Source organism: Carica papaya, chromosome 7 (assembly GCF_054855325.1).
Source record: "Carica papaya isolate Zhongbai chromosome 7, ASM5485532v1, whole genome shotgun sequence".
NCBI lineage: Eukaryota > Viridiplantae > Streptophyta > Magnoliopsida > Brassicales > Caricaceae > Carica > Carica papaya.
The window spans coordinates 3,596,289-3,614,080 of NC_142315.1; the positions used below are offsets into that span (position 1 = coordinate 3,596,289).

The window sequence follows — 17,792 nt, forward strand, 5'->3', positions numbered from 1 at the left end:
CTACAACGAGAAAGTGGGGCAAACAGAACTTGCAGAACATCTGCATATCCATTTAGAGTTGATTTGGCTCTACTCTCTGATTCATCCATGTTTTCTGCACCCTTTTCTTGTTGGTTTTTCTTTTTTTCATACTTTAATTTTTATAAACAAATATGTCAACTTTAAGAGGATAGAGGAATGGGATACCAACGTTAATCATGTTTATATCAGATCTGCAAAGTCCATGATTATAGGAAATTGAGATAGCCAGGAGAATTTTTTTTTTAAAGTGTCTTTCTACTATTTTTGCTGCACTTGCTGATTTTTTATCATCAATAGTTTGATTCCATTAGAACTAAATATTTTCTCAAAGGTTTAGAAGCTGTGGATGGGAAGAAATTCAGAAATGTTATGAAATTTGTTTATAAATTTGACACTTCATTTAAACTTGAAAAAGAACGAATCAATTATAAATGAGTTTTACGTATATTTAGAAACTTATTTCAGACATTCGGAATGCTTGAATACTAACGTGTTTAGAGATAAATGGATTAATCAAATGGGAATTTTATATTGTTTTTTTTTTTTTTGGTTTAAACGAAGAAATCTCTTATATATGATAAATTTTTTTTATATATTTTATTAATTATAGTTTTTTCTCAGAAAAATTACAAATCAAGAAGAAAAATGAAAAAAACTCTAAACTCACAAAAAATAAAAGATAGTTTGTCCGATCATATAATTTGAACTTTTAAAATATGATATTATTTAAATTCATCAAAAATTATTATTAATTATTATCGTTCTATTAAAAAAATAGAAGGACTGATTTAGTTGATAGATATGTTTTAAAAATAAAAAATATAATTTTTAAATTCTTAATTATGGCTCATCGTTTTAGAAAGCAATTTCTAATATCATAGACCTCAAAAAAAAAAAAAAAAGTATAAACCCTAACCCTAGTCAACGTTCTCAATTTACCCTAACCCTTTTTTTCTGGCGTGTACGTTTATCCTAGTTACCCACTATCATTATATTATACATACACGTGCTTCATATATATATATATATATTATGCTATATGGAATTGCTTGTACTGAGCACTAGAAAATATGTATGGATCAAAATACACGTCGGGTGAAAATGGATAGATTTGAGGATTCAAACGATCAAATGATCAACAGTTGGTAATTAAATGTTCATTTGCTGACCCAAACAAAATCAACTGTGTAGATTCTTTATAAGTTTATGTTTCAATTGATTTTGTATTTATATACTCAAGAATTAATGAAGGGCTTTAAATTTTCTTTATGAAAGAATATCCTCCTCCATGAAACTAAAGTGGCTCTCTAAGTGGATCCTCTTTCTTTATCACCCATCAAATCTGCTTTCTGCTATAGACTAACAAATATGCATATACATACACATATATATATATATAATACATATAAATACGTATACATGGAGAGAGAGAGAGAGAGAGAGTAGGAACATATGTTATTTGTTATATATATAATTATACATAATAGACTAGCGGAGCATTTTCTAAAAAAAAAAAAAGGTGCTTTTTGTGCTGCCACTTTCGTATTAAATATTATTCTGCTAATAATTCATGTTCTCAATAGTTTCTCCACTTTCATTACATATTGACCTTTCATAATGAATTTTCTTTTATTCGTATTCCTAATAAAATATTGTTGTACAAGTGTCAGAAGTAGCCATTTTATTGATATATTTTATAAATATAGAAATAACATTTACAGAGTATATATATATATATATATATATATAAATATAAATGCATGCATATGATATATGGCATATTCCCATCAAAACCCTTTTGTGGATTGATTGAGAAATTAATACCTCTGAAATCCCTGAAAAGAAAAACTTTATAGTCCTTAATTGAGTATTGGAATTTGAAGAACTTAAAAAAAAAAAGAGAGAAGAAACTGAGATATAGTGCCTATAATTCAATTCAAGCCATTAATAATACAACACAGATTGAAGAAAGTAAATGAATTTTAATCATAAAAAAATATTACTTAGTTTAATTTAATATATGAGTAAGATATCACAAAATAAAATATTGTATATAAAAAAATAAGATGTAGCATGTAAGACAAGCAAGGAGATGGGTATAAATATAATTCCCTTACTTCTATTTGATAATATGCTGCATGACACCAGAAAAACATATATAGTCTTCATCCATGACTTCCAGCGATGATCAAATTTTCATGTTTGCTAAACAAAAAGGCTTTACATATGAATTTATATATAAATATATATTATTTTTTACGGTATCTGATGCCAAAGTTAGTGGTTGCTTATTATGCAAAGGAAAATAAAATTTATTAAATCAAGTATATGTGTGTGTATGTATACATTTCACAAAGTATTTGGGTAAACTTTTATTTTCTTTCGTTAAACTATTATAATGTTGAAGATCAATGGAGTTCTCTTGTGTCTCCTCCACCATTCTGTTTATAGAGTGAACCAACTTACATACACCTAATCATCCAATATAAAACCAGCAGCGCAGAAAAAGTGACTTATGGAAGAAGCAAGTTTATAGTCAACTTTTACACGTCGTGACATCAAAAGCTTAAAAAAAACAAGAAACAAGACCTTGTTTCTATCAAAGTATAATCTGAATTAGCCAATTGTGATGATATTCAAATTCTAAGAAACTAATTATATATAAAAACTGGGTCTGCAAAATCTTTGTCTTCGATCACAAGTCGTCATCAAGCATTTAGTTTAACATGAACAGATATGATCATGTGTTATGTGGGATGAAAATTATGGTGTACAAAAAGGAAAGTTTCAGTCAAGATGAGTATCATTTGAAAGGTACTTTTGTATGTGATAAAGGGTCTCTTTCTCTTGTTTCAGTTTAGACATTGTTTAACCATGTGTCTTTCTTTTTCTATCCAAAAGCACATATCTATCTATATATACGTGTGTGAACATATATATAGCTATTCCAACTCTATATTCATTTGCAACAGTGTTTATTTCTTTTGAAATGTCTTGTTTTTACCTTCATAAATAAAAAAAATATAATTTATTCAACTTATTTACATAATACTATATATTTAAAAATAAAAATTATTACAGAAAAATTTAGTATATAATAAAAGTTTTTGATTTTAGATAAAATTAGGACTTGAAAAAACCAAAGAAAACGAAAGAAAAAATTGAGTAGAAAGAATTAGATTATGGAAATTGTATTGTTGCTTGTGATTTGACTCCTTGTGCCTTACCATCACTTTTATATTTGTCTCCACATAAATTTAAATATAATATGAATCCCAAGTAGCACTATTGTATAAGTAATGATCATGAAATCCACCATCATCATTAATAGATTAATGTTCTTTAATGTGTTCAAGTACGCGGCATGGAGAAAAAGCAAGCAAGTGGAGATAATAAATTTTCTCTTCTTCCTCTAAAAATCTTTGAATACCATCGAATCAGATCCTTAGTTTTTCCTCGTAAAACATATTATAGTGTTGGAGTATGTTTCTATCCTTGTTTTGATCCACATGACATGAAAAAACTAGTAATTTTTTTTTTTTTGGAAGAAGAATCATTTGCTTTTAAAAGTAAAAGGCAAAATCTACTTGTTTCCAAGGACTTATATTGTTGTTGGGAACTATTCACTCAGTTTGGTGCTTCACTTAATTAAGGAAAAGAAAGCTAAAACAAAGAAGCCTTGGCTACATGTACATATGTACATATATAAATGTAGCAACAGTCATAAAAGAAAGTACATTCAATGTAATTGTGATGCAAAATGGGGAATTTCCAACCTGTCCTAAAAGCTCAAAACTATTTTGCTTTCATGAACAGCTTGTAATAGTGATTCCAAAACATCCGATATAAATATTTGTGTGAAAAAGTTAGATCCTATATATATCTCACCTGGGATGATTATATAAAAAGTCAATCTATGCTATATGCATTTGAACTTCTATACCAACAAATAGTTTGAACTTGGAAAGTCATTAAGTCAGTTCTATTAGGGTTACATGTATACCCATAGATTCAAAACCTGTTTAATTAAGAAGTATGACTCTTAATATGTGTGTGTATATATATATATATATATGTATATGTACATAGGTGGACATTCTTAGGGTAGGTACGATGGTAAGCAGTTGAAAAGATTTTCTTCTAAATCTGATTTGTTTTGCAGCAAGTGCTTTTACTATAGATGATGATAGCCTCCATTGAGCACTAACATGAGAAAGTGCAATAAGAACTGGCACTTTGAAGCCATCCAAAAAGGGGAAATAAAATATGTGATTTCATCTAACAAAAAATCTTTTATCATTCAAGTGGGTAGAGAAGAATAGTTAGGAATTTGTCATTTTCATTCCATATGTTTGTGTTATATACCCATATATATATATACTGTATATTTATATAGATATATACATATATATCTCCCTCTCTCTCTCTCTCTCTCTCTTTCTCTCTCTTTCCAACTATCTATATGTATATATTATATAGTGATAGTGCTGTTAGACTAAAAATCACAACAAAAAGTAATACCAAACAAATTGGGTTTCTGCTTTAATTAATTACCTGAACCATTAATGGCTGACTTTTGTCCTCTTAATCACTTTCCATAAATTTTTTGCTTGTTGAGTCATGATTGGTTATAGATGATAATTCATGGAGTCTCATGGTTTTGTCCGTACAGACACTCCAAGAAAATGTCTTCTTCAATCCTATTTTGTTTCTTTGCAAATGAAACCAACATACATATATATATATATATATATGCGCACATACTTATTTGTACACACACAATATATATATATATATTCACAGAGTACTAGCCTATAATCGTATAGGTCAAGAACTAATCAATCTCTACGCAATCATCTATCAAATTTATAGAGAAGGAAAATATATACTTGATGATCCAAGTAGAGAATATTCTTTACTTACGCAAATACTATTGAACACTTTTAAATTTGTTTTTAGTGTTTAGTTTGTTCACTGGTTCAACAGTCAGTCACCTTTTGGCATAGTTAACATCGCTAATACATATATATATATATATATATGTATATACAAACGCACACCCACAAATAGTGGACTTCTTCTAACAATGGAGGTTTTCAATTTAGATTTTTCAAAGTGGATTCATTACCTGGAACTTTCTTCGTGTGTTGGTAATTGGAGATAGATTTTCTTCATGTTTTGGTATGAGTATGTGTGCATGTGGGTATATACATACGTAACATATATTTTTGAATAAGTATTTATAACTTTTGAAGCTGAGGTTCTTGATTATGATTTCTTTTTTGTGCTTGTAATGTGATTATTATTAAGGATCTAAGTTATATTCCAAAGAATATTCTTATACATGCCTACCTCTATAAACAGAAGAGTATTTTAACAAGCTGTTCTCCCAAAATAATAATAATAATAACATGTGAAACCCATTAGGGTTTGCTAATTAATCATGATTCAAAATATAAAGATGATTTTCTAAACAAGATGAAAGTTCTTGAAATAATAAGAGAATAAAAAGCAAATCTTTTTTTATTTCAACATGCTTTTCTTTTTAAATACTAATTATTGTTGGAAGGGGAAAAGCAAGTTGGAGACATGATAATAATCCTTCTTAATAATATACATATAATACGACTTCACTATATATGTATATGTATACGTATGAAAGAGAGTTTAAACAAGAAAAAATTAATTAAGATAAGTAATTTACGCCGCCATCTTCATAACGTATTGGGAAATTAGATTCAATTAATATAATTAATTAAATTTATCACCATTAATTTAATTAGTACCATCAATTTAAGTTGACGTAAAAATTTGTCAAAGAAAGAGTAATTAAGATGCAACTTTGAAGAGTTAATTATTTTTAAAATACCATGATTCTTTCGTTTAGATTTTCTGCACGATTGATAATACCCATAATATATATATATATATATATATGTATGTATATTACATATATAAAAAATGTATATGTGATATAATGAAAATAAAAGGATAATTCAGTAATTTTGACATGAACAGTCGATGAGTAAATGTAGTGCAGTATTATTGTGAGATACTGTTGGTATATTCTGTTTCGTGCCCATTCAAATATTAATCTGAATATGGCGATTTGAAAGCACTCAAAATTAAACCAACTGCTTCCAACGTTTTCCCATTTTCGGAGAGAGAAAGCATTTCTAGAGGAAGGGAGAGGAGGAAGGAGATGAGACGGATTCAGAGCTGGGTTTTTCTCCAATGGTTTATTGCTTCATTAATAATGGCGTGATTGGTGAGGTTCGGAGAGGAATTGCGCCTCTCTGAATTCTTCCGTAGTTTTTTCTTCTTTTCTTCTCTTTTTCTCTCACCGAATCAGTTTTCTTGGCCGGGAAGGAAAGTGAGAGAAAATCAAGAGGGACAGGTTTTGTTGGTTGAGTTGTGTTCTAGGTGGAGTTCCTTTTCCATGTAGGCCTCATGCTGTTTTCTGGGTTCTGGCTAATTGGTTGTTTCGATGGCAGATTGTAATATGGTTCAACTGGTATCTGGAAATAGCAAGCGGTGAGATTCTCTTCCGTTAAGTTTCTAGGTTTTGATTTTAATTTCTAAATATCACGTTTAATTGTTTATTCATTAGCATATTTTGGATATATAGATGTATAGGAGTGTCTTTTCTGCTGCTGGAGTTCTTCTCTTAGCGTGTCAACAATACTGTTACGACTTTTAAGACTGGAATAATCAGTTTTAATGAATCTTGAAGGTATTGTAAATTCTAGGAAGCTGTTGAATTTGTGTTTGTTTTATGAACCCATGATAATAATTTCATTATTTTTTTTTAATTGTGGGGAAATGTTTAAGTTAATAGATTTTCACCATTATTTATTGCTTGAAGAAGTTCTCTAAACATTCAGGTTTTGCATGAGAAGAATTCGTGTAAGTGTTGATGTATTCTGTTATTTCTTTTGTCAAATATGTCACGAGAAATATGAAGCCCTGTTTCTAGAAAACGGAACAAGAAGCACTACTACTTCTTTTTACTCCCTGACCTAGGTGATCGTCCTTCGTTGTGCCTCGTGACTTTGCTATTTGAAGAACATAATAAGAATCTTAGTTCATTTTCGGTTGGTTGTTTCTGAATCTAATCCTGATGTTAGGATTGAGGACCTTTTGAAATCAGCACAATCAGTCTCACCCGAGATGCAAGCGTCAACCTTATTCCGTTCTGTACATCTATGATGCTTTGAAAGTTAGTTATATGACCTTGTTATGCATATAAAAACCCATCTGGAAACACTTCCCTGGTGACTATATAGTTCCATGAAGAATGCCCTGTGTACTACAATTTTTAATGTAACCAGTAATCATTTTTCTCTTTATCCCATGGTCAAGGAAACCAATCCAGAACTCCAACTTCAAACTTTCCTAAGAAGACCCCTCATGGCTGCTTTCTGTAAATGTATTAGCAGCAGCAACATACTCCAAGTCTAGATTATAGGGATAGCCTGGATGCTTAATAAAGGTCTTCCTGTAGAGCCAAGGTGCAAGACGTGTAAGCCTTGTTATCAGCTATCGACTGTTAACTTGTGTTTCGCATCTGGCTCTGTGATGATGAGATACCTGATGTGTACATGTCTTCGTAGAACAATCTTGCTTTCCTCGCTCCTCTGCTTTTTCCTCTCCTCTTCTACTCCATACTGACTAGTTCATAAGGTTAGCCTATGCTAAATAGGGAGGATTTGTAAAGAAAAATCTGGTAAAAGAAAGTGTTATGTACATCTAAGGCAATGTCATTATAGTATCTTGAAAATCTCTATCTACCCCATGTATGCTGTTCTTTCCTATGAATAAAATTTAAGAGATTTTAAGCAGTTTCACCTGTAATGTTAAATATGCTTTATCTGTGTTGTTATTAAGCTTAGAGGGTGTTTAGGATTGTTGATAGAAATGTGCTTAAAGTACTTGGTGCGTTAAGTTATTTAAAGCAAATAAATTTTTATTTAAAAGATAAGCAGCTATGAGTTTAAATAAAATAATTATTAAAAAAGTAAGCAGTTATTTTTTGAAAAAAAAATTAAAAATTAATCTATTAAATATATTTTGTAATTTATACGTATATTGTTATTTTTAAATGAATATAATATAGTGTATCTATGTAAAGTTATTAGGAAAGAAAACAATAAGAACATAGGAAGTTAGAAATAAAGTGCTTATTTTCTATCTTCTAAGATCACTTTTAAGAACCTAATAAGCATCTTCTTTTGTTATGTTACCAAATGCAGAGATTGAAGGAAAGTACCTTAAAGGTAGTTATAAAAACCGAATAAACAATCCCAAGGACTATTTAAATTGTATAGTATCCTCTTGGTACCTTAGTTACTTATTCATATTTCAAATTGCATCAACTTAGCTACCTTATTTGTTATTTCAGTTACCTAATATTTAAAAGTTTTGGGAAGATGTTAACATGTCGTTTTTTTTTTCCTGCAGGTCCCATGGAAATGTTAAGCTCACTAGAGAAGTTACTCTTTACTTTGAGTGGAAACAGAGTTCTCACTGAGATAAATTCCATAAGGACTTTGTAGAATGTCTCGCTGACCAACAGCTGGAATAAATAAGCGAAGCTCTCTTACTTCGTATTGCAATATTTCTCTATCAAGGTGCAGGGTACAAGGTCTCAGTGGGTTGGCTGGCTCTCTAACAAGACTGTTAACCGTTCTAGTTTGTTATTTATTTGACTTCCCTGTGTAAACGGAAGAAGTAATACAAACTCTTGTTTGATTTTGGGGCAAATCTCCTTTGGCAACAAAAATTTGGTTTCTGGAAGGACACTTCTTTCAGAAACCTCATATATCCTGCTCTTTTGGGCACATCTCCCTCAGCTAAAAGTTAGTGAAGTCTATCCTTATTGGGTAACTTTCCTTGGAAGTCATCTATTGAGGATACTTCCTCTTTATAATTTTCTTTGGAACTCCACCCTCTATAGGCAGATCTCCTTTTCTGTGCTGAAAGTCCATTTCATCTTGTGGAGAAGACGTTATCTGGCATTAACGGCTCATCAACACTTGTGGTTGGGAATACTCCCTTGGAAGGTTCATTTAGTTGAACCTTTCGACTAACAGGGCAAATCTCCTTTGGCATTTTGGAGTGTTAACTCCAGTTATCCCTGCATCTCTGTAGGGAAAAACTCCTTCGGTGTTGGATCTCAAATCTCAGCAGTCCTATTATTCTATCAGAGATTCAAACTTGTCATCTTTCTTCAACATTGGAAAATAATATCCACGGTCAAGAAAGATAATACTATTTATATTTTAGATTTAACAATAAACCTGGTTTTGCATTTGCAAACACATTAGAAATTAAAATCGAGGCTAGCAGCAAAATTCCACGACGATTAATTGAGTTACTTTGGTGGGAAGTCAAGCAGAAAATCTTTCATCTGTTTCCTTAGCTGAGGTAAGAATTTTGCATGATGATCTCATATTTCCTCTTTTGCTGCCTCTGTGTCACTTTTTTAACTTGTGTCATTTTTTTTAGCCTTTTGTCCTATTATCCATGGTAACAAAGTTCTAGTAGATATATATTTTGGCAGGCATCTTACTGATGGATGTGCTTCTCAGTGACTCTGATTGGGAGACTTATAGTGAGAGTGCTAGCAGTGAACAAGAGGAAATTGAGTTTTTGTATCGTGGGCAGGCTCAGAGCATCTTTTCCAGTCTCGAGGAGAGCATTGGAAAGATTGATGACTTTCTCTCATTTGAGAGGGGATTCTCCTATGGGGATATCGTATGCTCTGTAACAGATCCATCTGGACAGTTAGGAAAGGTTGTTAATATAAATTTGTTTGTAGATTTGGAGAGTGTTCATGGAAAAAGCATAAAAGAAGTGAATTCTATGAAACTTCTAAAAATCCGTTCTATTTCAGTGGGTGATTATGTGGTTCATGGAGCATGGTTAGGAAAGGTTGACAAAGTGGTCGACTGTGTCTCTGTTGTCTTTGATGATGGGACTAAGTGTGAAATCACTGCTGTGGATCAAGAGAAAATTGTACCTGTTTCATCAAATTTATTGGAAGATTCACAGTACTGTTATTACCCAGGCCAGAGAGTGCGGGTTAAGCTCTCTCATGTCCCCAAGTCAGCTAGATTGTGTGGGAACTGGAGATCCAATGAAGATGAAGGAACTGTTTGTTCTGTGGAAGCAGGTGTGGTGTATGTTGATTGGGTTGCCTCTGCTCAATTGGGAGGTGAAGCAAGTCTGCCTCCCCCGAGTTTACAGGACTCAAAAAATTTAACACTTTTGTCATGTTTTTCCCATGCAAGCTGGCAGCTTGGTGACTGGTGTATATTTCCAGTTGCTTCCTGCAAGGATCACATGGAACAGATTATTCGTTCATCTGCCCATGGTCTCATTGGAGATCATAAGACATTAGAAAGAGGATTTCAAAAAAGTTACATCACTTCTAGTTTAGATGAAATTTTCACTATTGTGAAGACAAAGACCAAGATTGATGTTGTTTGGCAGGATGGCAGCTGCACTTTGGCAGTAGATTCACAGAAATTAGTTCCCATCGGTGCTGTAAATGCTCATGAATTTTGGCCTGAACAGTTTGTCCTAGAAAAGGACATTTCTGCTACTCGAAGATGGGGCATTGTGCAGGCTGTGGATGCAAAGGAACGAACTGCAAAGGTACAATGGAAGTTTAGGGGTGAGAGTGAAGTGAATGGCTCCAATGATCAGAAAGTGGAGACTGTCAGTGTCTATGAACTGCTTGAGCACCCAGACTTTTCATTTTGTTATGGGGATGTGGTGTTTAAGGTTTTCCAGAATCATTTAGTGGATCAAGCTGATGAAGATCATGAAAAGACAGACACCACTGCAACTATAGTGACTGCAGTGAATCATAAGAACTGTGGTCAGGATCAAAATGAATGCCTTGATACACGCTACTTATCTTGCATTGGTGTTGTTTTGGGCTTCAAAGATGGTGCTGTGGAGGTGAAATGGGCCACTGGTTTTGAAACAAAGGTAATGAATGCTGCATTCTTATATTTTTTATCATTGTAATTAGTTGATAACTCAATTATATAGAGGATGATCACGTTGCAGTTGACATAAGCAACTGTCGTCCATACTATTATAATTCCTTTGTGCTGAATAAGGTTGAGTTGAGTTGAGTTGATTTGTTTAACTTGGTATTATTTTGTCTCAGTGTTAGTTGCTCCAAACTACAATATTTTCACAAGAATTATCCATAGGAGAGTAAGAAGAATTGAGTGTATTTTGAATATACTTAACTGATAGTAGGCCAACTTCTCTCTCTTCTGAAGTTCATTTCCTGTCAAACATCCATTCTGGTTCCCTCTTCCTCTGATGATTTGGTAATATTCATTGGTTCAGCATCTTCTGGACTTATCATTGTTCAATCTGGTTACAGGTGGCCCCTAATGAAATTTGTCGGATTGATAAAAATGAAGGCGTGGGTACGATCAGTATGAATGATGAAGAAAATGTTGAGGAATTGAATCACAGGATGATTGAACATGATGCAGGATCTTCTATCCAGCAAGGAAAGGTAAATTTATCTCCCTTTTCTCCTTCTAATGGGGTTGTATATGCACAGTGTCATATTAAGAAGTTAAGTATGTTTGTTCAGAAAACAAAGAGAGAATTCCCTGCTGCAATGATATTGTGGATGATTTAAAATGTCTATGAAATGTTTGTTTCTTTCGTGTGGAACTGGAAAACTATGAAATGGTGCTATGTGTCTTTAGTGTAATACAAATTTGGACGTCTATCAAATTTTTTGAACCTTTGCCAATTGTGACAATTTTGATTGCTGAGAAGTTATACCAGAAGTTGCCTTAATGGAACTTGAATTACTATAACTGCACTTCTATCCCAGCCCTTTATTAAGACCAATTTTTGTTACCTTATACTCTTTTTATAAAAAAAAATCAAAGAAATATTATTAAGATAGAAGAAAGAATTGCAAACTAAAAGGAGGATTAGTTATCCCCCAAAACAAAAAGAAACAAAGCAAGAACTAAGCCAAGAGAAAATAGGATCCCAATCTATTTGTAGCATGGATAAAGAAATCTACCAAGCAAACAATGGGCTTAAGCCCAAATAGAAGTAAAAAATACCATCCTCTAGAAACAGCATCCTCTCTCAAGTTTATCAAATGGATGAGACCTTTGCTCAAATTTTCATGCATTTTTCCCAACTAACGGACCTGTAACTAACAAAATTGACCCTCCCCAAGGCATCTTATGATTCCTACTTGACCCAAATCACTATAGAAGTGGAGATGGAAATCCCTAAGTTGGGAGGAGACACCCAAGTAACATGAAGAGAAGAAAGTAATCTGGTCCAAATCCTCTAGCCATCTCACAATGAAGAAACAAGTCAATATAATGTTGAAAACACATCAATACAAATTCAGAGACTGTTTTTTGAGGTCTACGAGTCTGGAGCTAGTGTTAATCATGTCTAGAACCGTGGCTCACAAAAACTCTCACCTTAGATACAACTTTCACTTTCCAAAAAGGAGAAAAGACTAAATTGCTGGTAGTAGGACTATGGATAAGGAACTAACAAAATAAAATTTCCAAATATAAGCCCCGGAACAGTGAATGACCATTATCTGTAATCAGGCTTGAATTGAGAAGATTTTGTTTCTTTCTTGATCACCAAATGAAAGACAGAGAGTTATAGTAGTATTGGGGTCTATTCACTGTAATAGACAGATTGTTAGCAGTATCTTTTTTTATCACTAAAAAATTTTTATTTGGCTTTAATCTCATGAAAATTTAATTATTGATTTCAATCTCATTAAATCTAAGTATGTTTACTAACTGTGGTCATTCATTAACCAGACAAACTATCATGTGTTAAAACCATAATTATTGAATTAGATTAGTATAATAGCATTTACTACTATATCTAATGCGATTGTGCAAACTATTACCAATACTTATTATATCTACAGTTTTAGGAACTCATAAATCAGAAGAAAATACTGCTTAATCTCTATTTCCTCCCCAGCAAATCTGATAACTGATTGCAAGAGGAAATAGAAAATAACTATGCACATTAACTAGTGACTGACTCCCAGTTTTCAGCTAAGCCACAGAAAATACCGAAAGTAAAAACAACTGAATGGGAACTGAACAAACCGAAGCTAAAGAAATGTCCAATGTGCCAGCTATTCCTTCTTGCGTCTATTAGAGTAAAGTTCATATGAACTTTCGCACGAAAAGAATAATTTTGATTGATTTCTCCTTCTGGCCTGCTGACTGATACTAAGTTGCTGACCTGTAGCATTATTGACTCGCTGACCCATATCACAGAATCTTTTTATTTCACTGAACTTTAGCGTAGGTCAGAGAACTTCATTCTAAGTTTTTACGTTAATAAAAGATGCTTTCCTTTGCAGGAATTAATGAATTTTAATGATCCTGCTGAAAACTGCAACAAGTACCCATTAGAATCTAGTTCCTTTTTCCTTCCCAGAGCAGCCATTGGATTTTTCACGAGCATTGTAGAAACCCTGTTTGGATCCAATGTTTCCACGTCATCATCAAGCCTTACTTCAGTTGGAGATAATTCTGAAGATCAAAATGAATCTGAGATTCTCCTCAAGGAAGAAATTGAAACTTCTGAGATCTCTGAGCCAGATACATGTGGACCGCAGATGTTCAGGAATACATATCTGAAGCAGGAAGGAGAACAGGAGGAGGATCAGGATTCTACTTTTTACAAGGGTGCCAAGAATCCAGATCACTTTAGACAGTTTGATATGGTTACTAATCCTTCTGACCACCATTATCTTGGTGCGAGCAAGGGATTGGCACAATCACAGGTAGGACATAATCAATTAAATAAAAGCAAGTTGACCTGGCCAAACAGTTGGGATAGCCTTTTTTATTTATTTTTAATATTTTTTTAATATAGGTAAAAAGAGATTGGTTAAGGAGGATTCAGCAAGAATGGAGCATTCTAGAGAGAAATCTTCCTGGTTAGTGCTTGCTTTATTTTATGAACTCTTTATTTTTGTAGTTTGAAATATTTCTGGATGAAACTTGGGTTTTGATGGTGGATTGTATAGTGGGTTCATCTATTTATTTATACTTTCTGGATATGGATTTGTTTTTTATTTTTATTTTGTATTTTCTTAACTGTATTAATTTAAAAATACGTGTGTTAAATTGAACTGAAAATGACAGGTTATTTGTTAGGTATTAACTATTTTCTTACCCACTAGCTCTTAGAACTTTTAATGAGAATGGGATGGTGCAATATTTCCAATTAATGTGGCACCTCTATACTTGTATTTCTTCAATAAGTTGGGAAATAAATGGTCAAAAATGCAAACAAAATGGCTGTAAAACAGGGGAAAAACTGCACGGACATTGAACCATAAAAATATTCATATACAGGAGATGCTAAAAAAATGCTCATCTTTTAAAGAAAACAACAAAAATACAAAAAATGTAACTTGTCTTTCTGAAAAGTTCTGCCATCTGTTTGGATTAGAAAGCTCTACAAAATAGAAAAGGGTGCAAGAGCAGTTTGAAATCTATGCCTATGCCGTGGCCAATTATGTCCATAAATCAATTTGGAAACACCAGAGCACTACATTTATCATTTATAACTGATAAAACTTCGATGACTTGGACAGAAACAATCTATGTTCGCGTCTATGAGGAGAGGATGGATCTTTTACGGGCAGTCCTGGTTGGTGCACCTGGAACGCCATACCACGACGGGCTTTTCTTTTTTGACATTCTTCTTCCACCAGAATATCCTCATGAACCACCTGTAAGTTCTTTATGTTTCTGCACTGATGATTACCAAGTGATCCTTCAATGATACCTGCTGTTTGGATCACTCCAACTTCAATCGTTCAAAGATGACCTTGCGGTTTAAAACCATTCTGTCTGTTTGATTATCTAGTGGCTTACTTCATCAATCTTTTCTTCACATAAATAGTTTCTGTAACAATTTCTTCTCATTTACAAACATGCGAAGTTGATCCTTGATAATGAAAACATTACTTTCGCTCTCAAGTCGTATGTCGTTATTTGGAAATTATCCTGTGCAGTTGGTGCATTACAACTCTGGTGGACTCCGTGTAAATCCAAATTTGTACGAGTCTGGAAGAGTCTGTCTCAGCCTTCTCAATACATGGACTGGTACAAGTTCTGAAGTATGGAATCCGGGAAGCTCCACCATACTTCAAGTTCTTCTGTCTCTCCAGGCTCTTGTTCTTAATGATAGACCTTATTTCAATGAAGCTGGATATGATAAGCAGATGGGTAGAGCTGAGGGAGAGAAGAATTCAGTAAGCTACAATGAAAACGCTTTCATTCTCAGCTGCAAATCCATGCTTTACCTACTTTGCAAGCCTCCCAATGTATGTCTATCTTTTGTTGCCCTTCTCTTCATGATAGAGTTTAAAAGGCTAGGTTTGTAATTCAAGGGTCTATATGATTATTCTAAACTATAAATTCTCTTAACTGGCACAAAGAGGGTAAGGTTTTCTAAATATAATTTAATATATGCAAGTCTTTTGGTTTTGCAAAATGATATATATAGCCACTGCATACTTTCATTCTCAATTTGGTAGCAACTGAATTTTTGATGGTGCAGCATTTTGAGGCACTTGTGAAGGAACACTTCAGCCAGCGTGCAGAACATATTCTATTGGCTTGTAAGGCCTACATGGAGGGAGCTGTAGTAGGATGTGCAGAAAATAGGCATGAAGTGCCAAAAGGGAGCTCTACAGGCTTCAAAATGATGCTTGCTAAGATCTTTCCAAAGCTGGTGGAGGCATTTTCTGAACTAGGAATTGAATGCAACCAATCCATCGAGCCAAACAACTGAGTTCTGGTACTACAGATTCTTCATCCAAAGATTTTTCTGCTATGTGAATGATCTGTCTAATGTCAGACTGCTCCTTGGTTGCCTGCTTGTTGAAAATTTAGCCTTTGATGTTTATAAGTATTTGTGATTGTTGAATGTGAATAGAATAAATCGTGTAACCAAAGGCTTTTGGTGCTTGTGTAATATCATATATATATTCCAGACAATGGAAAATTATGAAATAAATGTACCTGTGTGCTGATATCTCCTAGTCTTCAATCTTTCTGGAAAAGTTGGAGCAAGGAGCTATGTGGTTAAATCAAAGAGCAGACTTGTTTCTACTATATATTTGCTATGTATTAGTCACATTTATTCTGTACTATATTGATGGCTGAATATCCAGGAATAAAAGGGATGTCTATGCTCCTTCCCCTTGATTTTGAAAGGTCATTGTTTCACCCTTCTGAAAGAAAGCTAAGTGATGGATATTAATGTTTAATTAAAATCTTTAAAGTAATATAAATTTTAAATTAATTTAATCACAGTTAAAGTAAAAATAATTTTTTAAATTTTTTTTTATTTTAAAATTAAATAAAATCAATTATATATATTCTAATAAAATTAAAACTAACAAGACAATTGAAATCATAATAATCGAGAAATATTAATTTTTCTCGCTAACAGAAAAAAATTAGAAATTTATTTACTATTTTTTATTTTTTATTTTTTATTAACTTTGCATATAGAATAACAAAACACTGTATCTATATCTTAGTTAGCACTTGCCTATGATAAGATCATTTTTTAATGAAACAAATTTTCAAATTTTATAAAGTCTCGTACTCTTGAACTAAAGAAATTACCTTAAGCCAAAGAAATTATGTTTCTTTCTTATATAATAAAAATAAATACTTTTTTAAAATTTCTCTAAAAACCCTAAATTGTCTTCTTCTTCTCTCAGCTACCGCCCCTAAACCACCGAAACCCTAAACCGCCTATCCTAAGATGCTACTCTCTCTCGACGTTGCTTTAATGGAAAAAGGGGATGCGCCGCTTTGCCTAAAAACAAACTGATCCACGAAGAAGGTTAAGATAAGGCCGAAAGAAAATTACTCTTCATTTCCTGTTGAGCACAAGAGTATGGAGGAAGGGATGACGGACGGAGCGATGGAAGTAGAAGAGATGCCGCCCGACCCGGAAGCGAGCCGAATACGGTGGAACGATGCAATTCATGCTGGGGCCGATCGTCTCGCGTCGATGGCAGGCGAACAAGTCCTGGTCCCAACGTTGATGGGAGGAGATGCAAAATCAGGGGCGGTGGAACAATCTGGTGTGACCCGCACTGCGTGTCCGAATGAGACCCGGCCGCTCACGATCCAGGGCCTGATTGCGGAGGATGAGCCGATGGTGGAGGCAGCGATGGTTGTTGGTAAGCCGACAATAGCGGCGGCTCTCCCCTGTCCTGGTGTAACCCGACTGGCAGCTCCAACCTTACTTCGGTCTGGTGTGAGAAATTTGAGTGTAGAAAATGTGTATATGGTGGATAATGTGATTGGGGATGGGGCTTATGAAATGGGGGGAGAGACGGTAAATTTTAGGGAACTTACAGACGAGAAACAGCAAACCACGCACCTTAAGGAATTGCCTTCGCCGTAGAACGCACTGAATATAAAACCCTCCTTTAGAGATAAACTCATCAATAGTCATAAGGCTGCTAATGGCCAAGATGAAATTGAGATCAGGGATGGAGATGTTAATTTTGACATGGAGAATGGAATACCAAAAATCAGTTTTTAGATAAGGTGCATAACTTCCTAGCACAAAATATGAAACTTACAGTGATTACTCGACTGCTTGGGAAGCCGATCGGGTATAAAGCACTTTGGGCAAAACTTCATAACTTGTGGAAGCCCATCGATCGATTACACTTGATT

General features: G+C 33.5%; 1 protein-coding gene across 3 annotated transcripts; it reads left to right on the top strand.

Moving 5' to 3' along the window:
- The first annotated feature begins 6,104 nt into the window (after positions 1–6,104).
- PHO2 (phosphate 2) lies at positions 6,105–16,303 on the top strand. Of its 3 annotated transcripts, XM_088207130.1 has the most exons (10): positions 6,105–6,555; positions 6,650–6,754; positions 8,482–9,447; positions 9,568–11,019; positions 11,429–11,566; positions 13,430–13,855; positions 13,948–14,011; positions 14,675–14,814; positions 15,098–15,409; positions 15,646–16,303. In XM_088207130.1, the coding sequence occupies exons 4-10, from the start codon at positions 9,595–9,597 to the stop codon at positions 15,877–15,879; spliced, it is 2,739 nt and encodes a 912-aa protein (XP_088063256.1). In that variant the 5' UTR covers positions 6,105–6,555; positions 6,650–6,754; positions 8,482–9,447; positions 9,568–9,594; the 3' UTR covers positions 15,880–16,303. The 3 variants fall into 3 exon arrangements, with proteins under 3 accessions (XP_088063256.1, XP_088063254.1, XP_088063255.1); XM_088207128.1 differs by lacking the exon at positions 6,650–6,754; XM_088207129.1 differs by lacking the exon at positions 6,650–6,754 and having other exon boundaries at positions 9,584–11,019.
- The last annotated feature ends 1,489 nt before the right edge of the window (positions 16,304–17,792 follow it).